The sequence below is a fragment of the Mus pahari genome, chromosome 1 (genome assembly GCF_900095145.1).
Source record: "Mus pahari chromosome 1, PAHARI_EIJ_v1.1, whole genome shotgun sequence".
NCBI classification, from domain to species: Eukaryota; Metazoa; Chordata; class Mammalia; order Rodentia; family Muridae; genus Mus; species Mus pahari.
This window is the reverse complement of record NC_034590.1, coordinates 164,168,037-164,186,289: the sequence shown is the minus strand read 5'-3', so window position 1 is coordinate 164,186,289 and position 18,253 is coordinate 164,168,037. Positions and strand designations below refer to the sequence as shown.

At 47.0% G+C, this 18,253-nt stretch overlaps 1 protein-coding gene across 2 annotated transcripts in view; it reads left to right on the top strand.

The window, feature by feature from the left end:
• Positions 1-18,253, top strand: part of Xpnpep1 (X-prolyl aminopeptidase 1) — a 50,535-nt gene that overhangs the window by 2,308 nt on the left and 29,974 nt on the right. The window contains exons 2-3 of one of the 2 annotated variants that reach the window (XM_021211507.2): positions 4,252-4,340; positions 10,822-10,946. In XM_021211507.2, the coding sequence (XP_021067166.1) occupies positions 4,252-4,340; positions 10,822-10,946 (214 nt within the window). The remainder of the gene's footprint in view (positions 1-4,251; positions 4,341-10,821; positions 10,947-18,253) is intronic. The other variant, XM_021211530.2, reaches the window with a different exon arrangement.

Genomic DNA, 18,253 nt, shown 5'->3' with positions numbered 1-18,253 from the left:
GAGAGAGAGAGAGAGAGAGAGAGAGAGAGAGAGAGAGAGAGAGAGAGAGAGAGAGAAAGAGAAAGAGAAGAGCTGGACTCTCCATTCTGTACTCCCTTGTTAACTGAATCCTTGAATGGCGTTAATAGTCACTGAGGTGGATAAACTGTCACTGATGGTTACGTCATTTTTATCCCCAAATTCTTTTTTAGATTATTTATTTGTGTATGTGTATGCTTGCCCAAGGTTTATGTGCACTGCATGTGTGCAGGAGCCCTTGGGGGCCCGAAGAGGGCTTTGGATCCACTGGACCGGAAGTTGCAGCTAGTTGTGGGGGTGCAGGGAACCAATCCAGGTCCTCTGTAAAGAGCAGCAAGCGCTTTTGACCACTGAGCCATCTGTCCAGGTTCCCCTCCCCCCTGCCCCTCCACTTTAATCTTGTCCTCATCAGTCCTTAGTCTTCATTTCCCCCAATTCTGCAATCCCTTTTGCTCTCTGTAGCTGAAAAGTTACTTTACCTCTGTAGGTTCTCCTTCTGGTCATTGATATAAATAGAACCAGACACTGTGTTGTTGTTGTTGTTGTTGTTGTTGTTGTGTGTGTGTGTGAGACAGTTGACTCCAGTGCCTCAGGCATCCCGCATGCTAGGCAAGTGCTTTACCCCTGAGCTACACCTGTAGTCTTGTGAACAAGGTTGTTTTTTTTTTTTTTTTTTTTTTTTTTTAATGAGGCTGTGTTTCCAGTTTTCTTGAGTGTATGCCTAGGAGTGGAACTGCACTAGTTGGGTAACTATTTACATTTTTAAAGGAACTGTCACATTGTTTCTCAAAGCACAGCACTGGTTTACAGATCCACCCACTACCACTAGCAATGCCTGACAGTTCTAACTTTCTGCATTCACACCCACACTGTTAGTGTCTGTGGTTTCGGTTGTCTTTTTTTTTTTTTTTTTTTTAAGGCTTGGTTGTGGTGGCCCATTCCTTTAATCGCAGAACTCAGAACATAGAGACAGGTGGATCTCTGTGAGTTCAAGGCCAGGCTACTCTGTATAGTGAGTTCCAGGCCAGTTAGCTACATAGTGAAAAACTGTCTCAGACAGACCAACCAATTATATTTGTGTGTGTGTGTGTGTGTGTGTGTGTGTGTGTGTGTGTGTAGGTGCCTGTGCAGGGCTCACTGAGACTGAAGGAGGGTGTTGGACTCTGGAACTAATGCAGTTATAGACAACTGAGCCTCTGTGTGAGTGTTGGGCTTGGGCATAGAGACAGGTGGATCTCTGTGAGTTCAAGACCAAATTGGTCTCAATAGGAAGTTCCAGACCAGTCAGCTACATAGTGAAACACTGTCTCAGACCAACAAATTATATTTTATGTGTATGTATGGGAGCCCACTGGGACCAAAACAGGGTGGTAGACCCTGTGGGACCAACTGGAGTGATAGGCGGTCCGGGGCCTCTGTGTGGGAGCTGGGACTGAGCCTGGATCTCTGAAAGAGGCGTAAGTGCTGTTCTTAATGGCTGAGTACTTTCCAGCCTCTGAGCATCACTTTCTTAGCGGTGAGAAGTCACATCCTTGTATCCTTTTTCCCTTTTCAGTTGCTGGGGGAGGAAACCCAGGGCCTCAAGCCTGCTTGGGCGAGCCTCTTGCCTGTTCCTGAGCTCCACCCATCAGTGCTGTAGACTAATGCTGCTGAATGATACGGGACATCCCTTTCCTCCCTCTCTGCTCACTTTGAAGTAGACTTGCACACTTGAGTCTAGGCTGGACTCAAATTTGTACAAACTCCCGAGTGTTGCACTGTATGTGTGAGTCACCAAACTTAGCAGTGTTCAGCTTCTTGTAGATCTTTGACCATTTGAAGACATGTTTGTTTTTATCCTTTTCCTATGTTCTTCTTTCTTTTCTTTTCTTTTCTTTTCTTTTCTTTTCTTTTCTTTTCTTTTCTTTTCTTTTCTTTTCTTTTCTTTTCTTTTTTTTTCCAAGACAGGGTTTCTCTGTGTAGCCCTGGCTGTCCTGGAACTCACGCTGTAGACCGGGCTGACCTTGAACTCAGAAATCCACCTGCCTCTGCCTTCCAAATGCTGGGATTAAAGGCTTGCGCCACCACGCCTGGCTTTTTTTGTGAATTCTTAAGGGTTTTGCATACTCAAAGCAGAAGATTTTGCTTGTTTTCTGTCTGGATGCGTTTGTTTCCCTGTCTTGCCTTGCTGCCCCAGGTAGAGCTACAGATGTAGCATAGAGAGCATCCTGTCCTGCCCCTTCCTCACAGGGATTTCATTCCATAGCATCCACTTCTCACACATTTTGGAGTTCTACTTATTAGATTGACGAGTTACAAAAATGACACTCGTCTCCGGGTGTGTGAATAGCACATATGGAGGTCAGAGGAGGTCAGAGGAGGTCAGAGGCCAGCCTGGGGGAGTCATTTCTGTCCTTCCACTCTGTGGGCCCTGGAGTTTGAACTCATGCAGTCAGGCTTAGCTGTAGGCTCCTTTGACCTGCTGAGCCATCTCTTCCCGAGGTAGAGTTCCTCTTTCTGCTGAGCCATTTCTTCCTGAGGTAGAGTTCCTCTTTCTGGTTTGCTGAGGACCTTTATCATCCATGGGTGTTGGCATTTGTCAAGTGATTTTTTTTTTTCTACATCCTGAGATGTTGCTCTTGCTCTTTATTGTATTGAGCTGATGATATCTCACATACATTCCCTGTGTTGAACCTACCTGTGTTCTGGTTTGCTCCCTTTTGTGCTGTTATTGTGTTTGATGAGGTCATATGCTCTAATCTGTGACATATGTACCTGGCATGTCTTGTTTTGGACACCAACTCAAGGCCTCATTCTATCCTGGTAGAGGCTTCATGGCCCTTGTATTTGCTATACTCCTATTCTGGAATGTTCTTCCTCTAGAACCGAACATAGCTACATAGCTAGTTTCTTCACTTTTTTTTTTTTTTTTTAAAGATCTTTCTGTGCTCACATGGCAAGTGTTATCAGAAAGGCCTCCCTTAGCTGTCTTACATGGTGCCAGCCTTCCTCTTATCTTCCAGACACCCTCTCTCCCTTGCTCTCTTCCTTTCTCCCCTCATAGAGCTGTGCCTCTTGCTCTCTCTCCCCCATCCTGTGTCTCCCCTGCCCCAACTTATAAACCAGTCACACGCCTTATCCACTGAAATGTCCTCATTCTCAGCTGTACTTGAGTGAGCTTGATAGAGCTTGCCTAGGGTGCTAGTGAGCTTAGCCTGGTGAGGCATCAGATCCAGATGGAGGCCTTATGCCTGGGATCCAGGGTTCTTACAGAGGGGACAAGAAACCTGAGCACACTTGCCTAAGAAATTAATGTGAAAATTGGCAGACAGTGACAGTAATGCTTGTATGAACCAGGACATAGCTTTTCATAGACAGTTTCTGGTAAAGATAAGCATATCTCTCTGCCCCCCCCCCAACCCCTTTTGAGATATGTGCTCACTTTGTAGCTCAGGGTGGGCCCAAACTCTCCCCTCCTGCTTCCTAGTTGTATATCACATGCCTGGCTAATGATAAACTTGTATTCCTTGAGACAGACTCCCTTGTATCCTAGACTGACCTTAAGCCAAGTATCGAAGGATAACTTTGAACTTCAGACTCTACCTCCCAAGTACTGGGATTCTGAGCATGTACTACTGTGTCTGGTTTATGCAGTTGGTGGGGATTGAACCCATGGTTTCCTCTGAGCTAGGCAAGGGTTCTATTGACTGAATTACATCCCCAACCCATGAAGGCAAACTCCCGGTCAGCTACCAACAGGGAGAAGCAGCAGATCCAACAAATAGGGGTTGCTATTGAGGTGCAGAGTCTGAAATAAGTGCTCAAATAATAAGGCTCATCTGCTAGGAGGAGAAGCTGAAGTCAGAGCGAGTTCACAGGGCACTGCAAAGAGTGAAAGAGCTAAGTAGAACCTTGTGCCAGTGAAGTAGCTCGTCATCGAGAACAGTCACTGAAAAGACACCAGTCTAGTAACGGGGTTGGAGGCCCTTGAGTAGGGTTCATGAATTAAGGGTAAGCTGAGGAACTCTGGCTGCTTGGGGATGCTTGACAATGACAGCCTAATGTGTCCCATGGGAGGTGCTCCCTGCTGTGGGCTGCACGGAATGGAGGGTGGCTTATCTGAAACCTGGAGCCATCCTGATACCAGGATGACTCAAGCAGGCCTGCCCAGCCAGGGTGACACCCCTCGCCCTGACTAGCCTTGCCACATTTCCTGGGGCCGAAGTCTGCAGCACTCTGCTCTTTCTCTTCAAGGGCGAATCGCCAGGATTTTCAGCTGAGAAATTTAAGAATAATTGAATCTAAGGAGGTGACACCCTCAGGAGACAAGAGCGTGGAAGCAGGTAACAGTAAGTTTGCTTATCAATTAGGTGGGATGTCATAAGAGTTCCTGTCCCAACCTCAAGTTGACTGAAAGGAGAGTAAGAGATCTGTAATTGATTGTGGATAAGATGAGGATCTGGAAATTAAAAATCATGGTATCCTCTAGGCGATCAGTTACTGTTTTTATAGATTTACAACTTAAATTTAGTACACTATGTTTGGTTATTGTGTATGTGTGTATGAATGTGCACGACATGGCACATTTATAGGGGTCGGGGGACAACTTGTGGAAATTGGCTTTTTTCACCATGTGGGTGTTGGGACTAGAACTCAAGTCAGGCTTGGTGGCAAGCATCCCCACCCACTGGGCCATCTTGCTGGCCTCCGTCCCCCCCCCCCCATTTCTTGTTCTTATAGGGATGATGATGGTGGGTGGAGGAGACTGCTATTGAAGTATCTCCTGGTTCTTCTAGTATCAATCGCTATCTCTCATATAGTCACTGTTGATTATCTTAAATATATGACAGAGCTGTATAAACTGAGTATTCAATTAAGAAAAGTTTTTTTTTTTTTTTTTTTTTGAAAATTTCCCAGGCTCAGCCTTGTTTCTCAGAACTTGTTAGTTATTCATCCAGTGTGGCTGCTAGAGAGATGGCAGGAGTTCTTGGCTGCACTCCTGCTCTGGGGAAGCCTCGACTTGCTGTGACTGTCCAAGGAGAGAACTGTAGTGTGCCCTCCATCCGGAAGGGGCTGTGTACCCACTGAGTACCTGTGGGAAGACTACTGGTATCGTGTGAGATTTCACGTCTAGGAAAACAGATCATCCAGCTCATCCTGGGCTAGGTTAGGAAGGAGAGAGGGAAGAAGTAGGAGGAAGAGGGAGAAGGGATGAAGGACTCAAATGGAGCTAAGCTGGCAGATAGATGCCAGCTGGAGATGAGGCCAAGGACCAGTTCTGCTTGTGGGCTCCTTTACGTTCTTCAGTTCCCTTGGAATGCTGGGAATGGCGCACGCACTAGAGAATTGCATAGACCTGGAGTTCTGGCTCCTGATGGTTTAGCTGACTTGGGCACCTCCTTTCAACCCCTGTTCCTGTAAATGGGGCGAATCATCATGACAAATACTGATGTGTGTAAAGCCCTCAGCTCTCTCAGCCAAGCAGGCAGAGACACGTGCCATCGCAGACCAGAGCATCTGGGCATGGTGTAGGATGCCATGGTGTAGGATGCTGATGAAACTGGAGGACATCAGCCCTCTGTTCTTATAACAGGATGGGTGGGAATCCCAGCTGGAGCTTCAGGTCCAGGGTCACACATTTCTTGAGCTCCTGCAGGCGTGCCACAGTTGTCATATTTAGTGCCAGCCACCCAGTGAGGGCAATGAGCTGTGAGCAGGGAAAAGTGTTTGTGACAATGGCTTCAGGTTTGAGAACTTATTTCATATGCAAGAGACTTTTTAATGAGTTATTCTCTTTAAGTCATGATTTAAAAATACCTGGCAGTAGAGGCTGATGTTACATCATGGGCCGGTCTGTTGCGCTTGGCTTTCCGCTTCCCTGCACACTGCTCAGCTCTTGGCTACTGCTAGCGTTTCTCAGAAATGATGCGGAGTGAGGTTTTTGATATAGCATCTTCTAAGTTTCTCCTTTTCCTTTCACTGCTGTTTTGTAGCTTTTTCTGAAAAGATCACAGACACAACACTGTGATAGGCAGCCATCTAAATGTGCACAGTTATGCACAGATATAGAAACGGCGTGGTCTCCGCTTTAGGGAAAGGCAGGATACATACATGTTACACCACTTAATCTATTGCATCTGTTCCTAGTTTATTCTGTGTCAGACTCTAATAATTGCAGATACACATAAAAATGCTTATTGTATAATGGGTACTCTTTTCAGTAATGGGTATCCTCGTCGAATAATTAGTTTTCCTTCCCTGCCGCTTCTGCCCTGGTTCTGCGTGCATACATAGTTTTGCTGGTTTTGACCTTAAGCATCAAGTCTTCAGCCTTCAGTCATCTTCATAGACTGTTTTTCACGGCCATGGCGACTCAGCCATCCTTCCTCTTGTACTTAGCTCAGTGGTAGTTTGTGGGTGAGCTGCTTCTGGTTCTACAATCCCTTGACTTCCGCTGTTGTCTGATGTTGCCATCTGTTGGTTGTGCTCTAGGGAGTCTTTTCATGGTGTTCAAGGATACAGATGACAAAGAACTCGCTGCATTTTACCCAAAACCAATGTGAGGAGCCTGAAGGATAAGAAGACAGGAAGGGAATGTTGAGAGAAGTGCTGGGGGCAGAAGATACTGGATGGGAGTAGATGCTCAGGGTTCTGTGAAGGCCTGACATGCCAATCAAAGGGGATGCAGTGACAAGGCAGGAAATCATGATGGAGGCCAGGGTGTGGCCATGAGGAGACAGTGAGGAGGAAGCCGAAGATGACTTTGACCAAACCCACTTGTACTTGACCATTTTCAGTGCGTAGCTGAGGGGTAGATGCTTGCCGTTGGCTGTATTAAATTCGTCCAGGAGGTTAGCAACTGCCAGTGTTGATGCATTTGATTCTGTATTGTAAACACCCCATTGGTGCCAACGAAATCCTTCAGTTGGAGTGTGCCTAAAGTACAGGCCAAAAATCTGTCAGGAAATTAATGATCTTGAAAGTATGGTGGACTCTGCTAGATATTTGCCTTTATGAATTTCATATACCAGGCTGCACTCCAGACCAGTAGAGTCAGACGTTTCCCCACCAGAGTCTGCTGTGAGACTTAACCTAGGCCTCCCATAGTCCTAGCTTAGGAAGCCGCAGTAGGGGGAGCCCTTGAGTACAAGAGGGCTGGAATAGTATAGAGGGGTCCCTGATCACTGTGGGACAGGGCTTGATTTAGAAGCATAACAGATCTGTTCTGAAGCTCAGGAAAGTGTCACAGTCCGGTTTTAAGGTGCTGGTATTCATCTGAGTTCACAACAGGTTTCCCTTCAGATCCGTGGAGGTGTTAACATACGAATGGAGGCGTTTTGATTTTTTTGGGCAGTGGAGCAGGACTGCGTATTGAACCAAGTGCCTCGTTGTACTAGGCAAGTGCTTAATACTGAGTTATACCCTCAGTTCTAAGATGAATCCATAGTAGTCTAAGTATTTTTGCGTGTGTGTGTGTGTGTGTGTGTGTGTGTGTGTGTGTATGTGTGTGGTACTAGGAATGGATTCTAGAGCCTAGTGCATAGGAGGCAAGCACCCTTCCCTGAGCCATCTCCACAGCCGCCTTTTTCTTTGTACTTTCAAGTAAAGTATCACTGATTTGTCCAAACTGGCCAGGAACCCGAGATTTCTTTACTTTGTTCTCCTAAGTAGTGGCTTCAGACCAGATATTTTGGGTTCCCTCTTTCTCTGAGACATGGGGGAATACAGGCTAAGTAGCTGAGTGGACAGGGAAGAAAGCCCCTCTGAAGACAGGATTCAGAAGCAGCTGCCCTGTAAGCAACGTGGACATGCCTGGGTGACAGATGGGACAGTTTCCAGTGATCTTCCTTCCTTTGAGTAATTCTGCCCTGAGACCCCAGAGTTGTAAGTCCAGTTGCTGAGGTAGTCCTTGTGCTGACGGTGCACAGGTAGGGTTTCAGTGAGTCATATAACCAGTGTGAGGTACACTACGGGGGAGTCTGTTGAGGTCATCATAAGAACTGAGATATGAAAACCCAGGCGCTGGTGGCTGAAGACAGAAGCAGACACAAGGGACAGCTGTGGGTAAGCTGCAGCAGTCAGGCTGTCAGTCTGTGAAACCCTGACAGAACTGCCTCCTGGAACTTCCCATTGCGCACAGCTTTGTGCATCAGGTTGTTTCTGGGTAAATAAGATCTTTCATTACTCGTTTAAAATGAGTTGCAAAAGCCCAAACACTGACAGTGTCTACTGCCGGCCAAGATAGAGAGCAACAGGAACTCTTGTTCATTGCTGGTGAAGCCTGGCCCAGGCAGTTTGACAGTTATATGCATGCTAATAAATGCTTGTCGTATGATTGAGCGGTCACAGTCCTTCGTCTTTACCCAGATATGTTGAAATAGTATGTGCACACCAAAGCCGTGCCTGCACATGACTGTTTATGGCAGCTCCATAGTAACCCAACCTTGGAAGCAGCTTAGATGCCTTTCTGCGGGTGAAGGGATAGATAAGCTTCAGTACAGCTAGTTATTGGAGTATCACTCAAGACTAAAAGGAGTTGAGGTATCACACCCTGAAAAGAAACGGGGAACTTTTACCCTCCTCTTGGTAAGTGAGAGAAGGCAGTTTGAAAAGGCTATGTGTGATTCCAGCTGAATGACATTCTGGGAAAAGCTAGCTATGGAGATGGTAAGAAAAGCCAGAGATTACCAGGGCCCAGGGGAGAGTGAGTGAGGGTCGGTTGGTTGAACAAACATGACTTTGGGTGGGGGTCAGCAAAAATACTGTATGCTCAGACATACATGGTGGTACATATCTGCGCTTGAGGCCAGCATGACTTGTGGTAAGTTCTAGATCAGCCTGGGACAGTGTGGGAACTGTGCACTTTTGTTGTGGACCCGGAGCTGCTCCCAAAGGTTAAATGCCTATGGAAGAATGTATTGAAGGGCTGCCGAGATAGCTCAGCGGGTAAAGGTGCTCGCACATCATGGAGGGAGAGCCGATTCCTGCAAGGTCCCCTGACTTCCACATGTATGTGCACATATACACACTCAGACAAACAAGTGTAATTTAGAAATGAAAAGACATCCTTTGAGCTTGGGATGGTGGTGCCCGTAGTTTCCGGACCTCAGGAGGCCGAGCGTGTCATTCCAGTGACAACAGCAACACAACAAGTCCCCCAAACAAACACTCCTTCTTTAATTAAATCCCTTGTCTACCTTGGCCTCTAGTGTTCCAGTCATGTTGTATGCTCGTGATGCATGGGGCTGGGGGTCCGGTGCTTGACTGTAACTTAGTATTGGCTTTTCATGAAGTCACTGGTTAGGATGACATAGGACTGGGTCTAAAAGGTTTATCTGTTGGATAATGTCATAGCTGTTGAGACAAGGTCTTTTTGAGGAATCTACCAAGCAGGGACTGGAGAGATGGTGTAATGGTTTAAGAGCTTGGGCTAGGACCTAAGTTCGATTTCCAGCTCACAGCTGACTGTAAGTCCAATTCCAGGAGATCTGATACTTTTTGGCCTCCAAGAACACCAGGCATGCACATATTGCACATACATACATACATACATGTAGGTAAAGCATTCATATAAATTAATGTAAAAGATTGGCAGTCTCAGTCATTTATAAAATTAGTTTTGGGCATTTTCAGCTCATCACTCTCACACCCACTTTCTCGTTGAAGACTTTCTTCATTAAGTTATCTCCTCTTCTCACACCTTCTTTCTCTGTTACACGTAATCCATTTAGGTTATACTCTCGCACAAGTATGGGTGAGATATTATCTATTGGAGCATAGGCAGCTATCAGTGGCTCCATCACTGAAGAGAGTTACACCCCCCTCCCAGAAACCAGCTGCCAGTAGTCTCTCGGGAGGTGGGCAGGCCGTCTCCATGCCGACCTGTCGACAGGTCCAGTCTTGTGCAGGCCTTGTGAGGATAACCACGGCTGCAACGAGGGCGTGAGTGCCTGGGTATGCTGTGTTACACATCTCTCCATCCTCTGGCTTTTAGATTCCGTAGACCCCTCCCTCTTCTGTGATGTTCCCTGAGCTCTGGGGTGGGGGATACAGATGGTCCATGCAGGGCTGAGGACTCACCAGTCTCCTTGGCACTGTGGCATCTCTGGGCAAGCCATGAGGAGCAAGCCAGTGAGCAGCATCCCCCAGGGCCTCTGTCTGAGCTCCTGTCTCCAGCTTCCTGCCCAGTTTGAGTTCCTGCTCTGACTTCCTTCAGTGATATACTGTGAGGTGGAACTGTAAGCTGAAATAACACATGGGTTATTGCAGTCTGGAAACCTCTTTCTGCATGTGTACATTTAAAAATGTAATTTCAAAGTAAAATAATCTACATATGCCCTTTCAAAATATGTTTTTAATGACCCATCAAGCCTAGACATCTGTCTCGTATACAAACACACATACACCTACGTAATATTTTCCTAGGCCCATATAATCTGTAGTGGCTACTTAGTGTTCTGTGCGTTATATTTTATTTAGCTAATAGTGTATCCATCTATTTCTTCCACAGTTATAAACAAAGGTCGATACCATACACCTGTTTAATTTTTTCCTTAGAATAATGTCCTAGAAGTGAAAGATAATTGGGAAATGAGTCTTCGTGGCCGAAGTTTTCTTGCCACCTTCGGGTGTTTAGAAGTTTGCATTTCAAAACTCTAAGCACCAGTGCCAATGGCTGCTTCGGCCGTGGTCTGGTCTGGAGTGGTCAGGTTGAGGGTGAAGCTGGGCGAGGATGTGGGAGGATCCCACAGCTTGCTGTGGACTGCCAGTTAGTTGTTGAATTGCAGGGCCGGGCTGGTTTCCTAACAAACTCTCATGTTGCAGACCACGGGATGGCTCCGAAGGTGACTTCAGAACTGCTTCGGCAGCTGCGACAAGCTATGAGGAACTCCGAGTACGTGGCAGAACCCATCCAGGCCTATATCATCCCATCAGGAGATGCCCACCAGGTACCACGTGGGGATGGCTGAAGACATCCCTCAGCCTCCTTCCTTTTGGTCTTCCCTCAGCTCTAACACGTTTATAGGATTGTAGTTGTAAACCCATAAGAAAGTATGTCTTCTGGGGCGTGGCACGGGAGCCAGCCGAATCTGATTAAGCCTCACTGAATGCCGGTAGCGTTGACTGGGGCTTCCTAGTTCCCAGTGAGGTTAGCTAGCTTTCAGTAAATTGTGAAGAATCAGTGGGCCAAGTAAAGGCTTCTTAAAGTTCTGGACCTTTCCCTTTCGGATGCATTCTATTCTATTACACTGCTTCTGCCATGCTCTGACCCCATCACATCTGTCTCTCACCTCTTTCTGCTCATGCAGATGGTCCCACGCCTCAGGCATTGCTACAGGATAGTTAGAAAGCCAGGCCAGAGGGAGCTTCGTCTTAGTGGTAATGTATGGATTCTAGGGCTAACTTGCTATAGGCAAGTCAGCAGGTTTGTGAGTGTCCACCCTGTGATATGCTGCTAAAGGGCCACAGAGATTGGAAGGTTGGACTCCTGCCATCTCCATGGTTATAGTTTAGTGAGAGAAGAGACAATGTGTAAAGTGCTCCCTGCCTCCCTGATAGAGGTATTACAGTGCTCCCCGCCTCCCCATAGAGACATCACAGTGCTCCCCACCTCCCCATAGAGGCACCAGAGTGCTCCCCACCTCATAGAGGCATCAATGTGCTCCCCACCTCTCCATAGAGACATCATAGTGCTCCCCACCTCCCCATAGAGGCACCAGAGTGCTCCCCACCTCCCCATAGAGGTATCTGTAAGTTTATTTTTTCCAGCCTTTGCTTATGTGCTGATGCGAACAGAATTGGATTCTGACTTAGGAATCAAACAGTGTAGTAGATGTAGTGAGTGGGTTAAGATGTCTGTAGTGCTGGAGACAGGCTGGCTCAGCGGTTAAGAACAGTTGCTAATCTTCCAGCAGATTTGAGTTTGATTCTTAGCTCACAGCTGCCTGAAACTGTAGCTCTAGGTCATCTGCTGCCTCCTCTGGCCTCTGCCAGTGCCCTCATGCATGTATGCATAGTCATCCACAGACAGGCACACATTTTAAAAGGTGCGCACACATGTATCTGTCAGAAGGGAGAACGTGGTGACTGCCGTGAAGTCGCAGGCTCCGGGGGGATGAGGATGGGAATTGGTGAGACAGGACGGCAGTTGAGCTAGAACGTGAAGGGTAGGGAAAATGTGGGAGTGGAAATTGGGGGTGGAGAAGGGAAGGGGCTCCAAGTAGGAGGGTTAGTAGGGACAAAACCGGAGAAGCAGAAAGCCTCTTAGAACTAGTACGGCCAGTTTTCTTGGGCAAGTCTCAGGGAACTAAAGAACACCAGTGGGAGATAAGGCTGGTGTCAGGAGTCCTCAGCTGCAGGTGGCAGAAACCACCTGGAGGCTTTGTGCACAGTAAAAAGAAGTTTTGTGAGTTTAGCGCAAGTGGTTTTCAACCTGGGAATGGAATGACCCTTTCCCAGGGGTCACTGAAGACTATCTGAAACACAGATTACATTATGATCTATAACAGTAGCAAAATTACGATTATAAAGCAGCAACAAAAGTAATTTTATGGCAGGGGAGTCACCACACATGAGGAGCTGTATTCACTGGCGGGGGTGGGGGGTCACCACACATGAGGAGCTGTATTCACAGGTCGCAGCAGTAGGAAGGCTGAGAGCCATGGGTTAGAGGCAGAAACGCTGTGTTGGCAGTGCCGGGCAGGAGAGGAATGCACTGGCCTTAAGGAAGGGTGTGGCAGGTGGGGGGTGGGGAGGAGGAAGAGGGACTCGCTCTCGCTGTACATCGGTTTCTTTCTGGCCTGAGGCAGGTTGCTGAGCCTGCAGTATAAACTAGACGTCTTGGGAGAGGAATGCGCTGGCCTTGAGGAAGGGTGTGGCGGGTGGGGAAGAGGGACTCGCTCTTGCTGTGCATCGGTTACTTTCTGGCCTGAGGCAGGTTGCTGAGTCGGCAGTATAAACTGGACATCTGCTGTGTTTTCATTCCCTCATCTCTTACTGTTAAGATAAAGCCTGAGATTCCTCCCTGGTCCAGAGTCCCAGATGAGACTGTGATTGGTGTGAGTACCCTTGGTCCCTCCTCCCCACCACCACGTGGAATGAACAAGGGGTTGGGGGTCTCCCTGAGGGAGTGGCTGGGAGGTGCTGCAATTGGCCTCTGCTGTGGCGTTAGAAGTGTTCTGAGGTGCTCCAGTGTCTTGTAAGATGTCCTACAGATGCGCGCTTTGTGGTCTAAACAGTGCAGTGAGCTGTAGTGAGAACATACCCCAGAGCCCACCAGCATAATCCTGTAGCATGTACAGGGCCGGAATGTTAGCAACATGCACACATTGTTACACAACAAGTTTCAGGACAGTTTCACCCTGCCAAACATGAAAACTCCATCCATTGAGAGACCCTTTGTTTCCCCTCCTCTCTGCTCCTATAAACCACCATTATACTCTGGGCTCCAAGAGCTTGATGCCTCATGTGGCCAGAACCCTGTGTTTGTCATGTGGGACGGTTGCTTTGCCTACACAGTGTCCTTCCTCCAGGCTGCACAGGACAGGAGCTGACAGGCATGAGTGATCATGGTCCCCGCCCCCTCCCAGATAACCCCCTCTCTTTCCTTTTTCCACTTGCTCACCTCCCCGTCTCTCTACCTAATACTTCTACTTTATCTGTGAACCTTCACCTCCAAAGGCAGCCTTATGCAGAAAGACTTGAGCCTCACTGCACCCCTAGTTACATAGACATGCCTGGCTCAGACTGTGTGCGGCTGTGTGTCTGTGCCTTTGGGTTTCTGTTCCTTTAGCCCGGTGTTGCGCTACACTCTGTACTATCTGTATGTTTACGGGTAGAGAACATTCTGGTCGCTAAGCTGAGCCAAATTTATCTTGATGTTCTTAGTCCTGGGTGTGCTGTTCTGAGGTGCTTTTTATTCTCTTTATCACAGAGGGAAAATGTATGTCCCATTGAATTTTAAATGCTTAGGCGTGGCCTGATACACCCTTCAGGAATGATAAGAAGGCTGGCCAAAGGACAGGGCTGGTGTAGGTTAATCAGCCCTTCATCTCTAATGATCCTGGGATATCACTGTTGAAGATTTTTCCGTCAATAAGGAAGCTGAAGCCAGAACCCCAGGAAAACTCATTACTTAGCAGCATCCTAAAAACAATACATCAGACTTACTCAGGCTGGTCACTAGTTGTACAAGTTGCTGTCTAGACTTCATCAATTTCTATATACTTACATTCTTTTATTTTTTATTTTTTTAAGGCCAAGGAATGCACTGCATGGCAGTGCATGTGCACAAAGCCATGTGCACAGCGCCATGTGCACAGACAATGTGCACAGCACTGTGTGCACAGCAACAGTGGGGAAGCTGAGCTTTATGTTTTTCCTGTGTCTGCCTGCCTACTCAGGGGCTGATACTGGACAGATGCAGAGGCAGGTAGCTCTCATGTGGGCCCAGGGGAAGATCTGGGCTCAAAGGCCCGGGATGCCAGACTTGCCTGCGTAACCAGCTGCATGAGTGTTAGATTCTGAGTCTCAGCTTACGTGGTGAGTCACAGGGCTGCTGTCAGCAAATGCTTAAGACAGGTTCTGCCCCCTGGGTGTTCGTGGCATGAGCTGCTTTTATTGTTACTGCCACCTTTATAGGATCGAATGAGAGTCCCCTTAGAGTAAACAACTAGACAAGTCACAGACAGATGTGAAGACACATAACAGCCTGCACGTGTGTCAGGGAAGGGCTCAGCCAGCACCATCCAGGAGGAACTTGTGAGGTGTGTGCAGCCACATTGTAAGATAGCAAAATACTTAATAAATTATTCATGCCAGGGTATCAGAAGAAATTCATTTTCACATATCAGTATAGAGTATAGATTACTTTTTATAGGAAGCATTCATATATGGTAGTTTATATTTATAAAACACCTCAGTTTGAATATGGTTTCAAGTATTTGATCTGTATTTACCTTTCATTAAATTTATAGTTGACAGGGCTGGAGAGATGGCTCAGCAGTTAAGAGCACCGACTGCTCTTCCAGAGGTCCTGAGTTCAAATCCCAGAAATCACATGGTGGCTCACTACCATCTGTAATGGGATCCGATGCCTTCTTCCAGTGTGTCTGAAGACAGCTACAGTGTACTCATATAATAAAATAAATAAGATCTTTTAAAAAGAAGTTATAGTTGACGAAGTAGACTCACATGTTGTTCTAAGCACACCTGAAAGGTTTCTGCTAACTGAATCTTGGGTATCTGTTTTAGAACTACATCGCAAGTGATTAAAATGAGATAAAATGAAATACAGTTTCAGTCTAATAAGAAAGTAACATAATAATAAACTACTTTTCAAGTGCTCAGGGCCACATGTGGTGGAGCTCTTGCCTTTCACAGTCTGTGTAAGTATGGAATGGATTCCTAGCTGAGAGAGATTTCTAAGACAGCAGGATTAAGGAAGTGCGTTTAGTTGGGCTATGGGCAGTTAGAATTAGGATGTGTGGAGAATGCTGGGGAAGGAGAGACAGAGAGAGGCTTAGAAAGCACAGCATGGACACATTTAGTCAAGGCCATCCACCGGTCATTCTTTCCCGTCGGTGACCTTGACCCCCATAGTCAGGAGTTTTTGAGACTCTTATAATCCAAACTTGGTGTCGTAGTGGAGGATAACTCTGAATGGGATTGCAATGCCCCTCCCACCCTGTCTGGCTGAGTTGAGGTCTGGTTAGCAGGAACAAGAAGGCAGTATGACCAGTAGGGGCGCTCTTGAGTGTGGATCGGAGGAGGGAGACAGAACAGAGAAACCAAGGGATAGGCCCGGGGATCCCGAATCTGGGTGAGAGGTTCAGAAATTGAGCATCGGGAGTGGAGAACAGAGGTTGGGAGGGAAACAACAGGACGTGCCCCAAGTGTGAACCGTGCAGGCAGAGAAGACTCTGCAGGTGTGGGCCATGGGTGATCAGGACGGCACCAGCAGAAGTGCCACCAGCAGAAGTGCGGTTCCGGGGCTGGTGAGATGGCTCAGTGGGTAAGAGCACCCGACTGCTCTTCTGAAGGTCCTGAGTTCAAATCCCAACAACCACATGATGGCTCACAACCATCCGTAATGAGATCTGATGCCCTCTTCTGAAGTGTCTGAAGACAGATACAGTGTACTTACATATAATAAATAAATAAAAAAAAAAAAAAAGAAAAAAAGAAAAAAAAAGAAGTGCGGTTCCTCTTTCAGTTCCTGTGGAGATGCACTGCATTGTTGGGGTAATTCCATTAAGTGGGGCTCTGTGCCCTTGCCAGGCCTCTGGGAAGGGCCCTTTGTGTGTGACTTGTTCAGCGGCCTCCTCAGCAATAGAAAGGCTCTGTTCTCTGCGACTCTCATCCTGTGTTGCATTTCAGCCTGATTCAAGGTTGGTGGAATTCCTCCTAGGGGTGGAGAACGGAGGGCGTTGGAGAACTGAAGGGGAATCTTGAATTCTGTCCTTTGTGTACTTTCCAAAATACAAATACACCCACACTGTTCCTCGTAGAGATGAACCAGATGAGCCCCAAGTGCAGGGTTATGCAAGGACCTGGCACTTCAGTGGTCAGTCTCTCTGCTGTCCGCCTCTGCCGATGTAAGTGGTTCTCTCTAATCCCAGAGCAAAGCCCCGGGAGCCTTTACAGTGGTGATTCCTAAATGCTTTCCTGTGCTGTCTCAGGCAGATACCGGGGTTCCTGGGCATTCACGGCTTCAAGCCAGGACAGCCACTGGATGAGGCCCGGGCTTTCTTTCAGAAATCCTATCTTTCTTCTTATCTGAAAGGCCCTGTTCTTTGGCTTGGCATCGTCAAAGGGTCACATTCTGTCTTTGGCAGTATGTGGTTCTCTTTCTGGAAGTCACGAATCAGATTTTCCTAAACTGTATTTTTCTCCGTACCTCCTCAAGTCAGCCTCCTGTTTTGTTTCTTAAACTTTTTTTTAAAAGATATTTTATTTTACTTTTTAAAAGATTTATTTATTTATTTTATGTATGTGAGTGCATTCTTAAACTTTTTTTATAGATATTTTATTTTATTTTTTAAAAGATTTATTTATTTATTTTATGTATGTGAGTGCATTCTTAAACTTTTTTTAAAAGATATTTTATTTTTTTAAAGATTTATTTATTTATTTTATATATGTGAGTGCACTATAGCTGTACAGACGGTTGTTGGGAATTGAATTTTTTGTTTTTAGGACCTCTGCTTACTCCAGTCGATCCCTCTCACTCAAGCCTAAAGATTTATATATTAAAGTACACTGTAGCTGTCTTCAGACACTCCAGAAGAGGGTGTCAGATCTCATTACGGGTGGTTGTGAGCCACCATGTGGTTGCTGGGATTTGAACTCAGGACCTTCGGAAGAGCAGTCAGTGCTCTTACCCGCTGAGCCATCTTGCCAGCCCTTGTTTCTTAAACTTAATCCTGGGACAGAAGAGTGATTTTATCCAACGCCTGTGATGGTAGTGCATCGTAAAGCCTCGGGCCTGGTTCTGTGAGGTCTTAGGTCTGAGGTCATGGAGTACAGAGTTCCTGTGGACCAGGGACTTGACCTGGGCTCCCTTGTCAACAGTTGCCTTTCTAGCTAGCAAAGGGAGAAATTACTGAGGGAAAATTCTTACATGTAACTCTTGACCTAGCCATTCCTTCCCGTCCTGTGACCTACCTAGAAGCAATGGGACTTGGGGAATGTCCAGTGGCCTGGCTACACTGTGGCGTTTGCCACACTTTGCTCATGCATGTTGACGCTGCTCCGTTTAGGAGAGGAGAGGTGCCTGGGCGTTGACTCCGTGTCTGGGTGTAAGGAAGGGGCTTATGTCTCTGTTGTCTGCATGCGGAACTCTCATCACACAGATAGCCAACCATTCGGGTTTAGTTTTGTTGAGAACTGAATGTGAGGCATGGTCCAGATACTTGTCTTACAGGAGCAGAGTGTCAGGGAGGGGAACATGTGCCCCCAGAGTGGACTGTTAATAAATGTAGTTTTGTTGTGGCATTTGGGCGTTTGTTGTCCTTGTGCATGTGGCCATGTGACAGCTCTCAGATATCAGCACTAGTTACCCCCATCCTCAACCTCAGTGTTCTCTAGAGCTTGCAGACAGAGAGCAAGCCTTGCAGGGTGATGTTTGGGCCTCTAAACGGCCCTTCAGACCACTCCCAGAATTCTCTGCTCCGCCTCTGTTGTCAGGCCGGTTGTCTTGTGTCTCGCCTCTGACCTTCTCTAACCTTCCCCTTTTCCTGGCTAGTCCTCCTGTTCC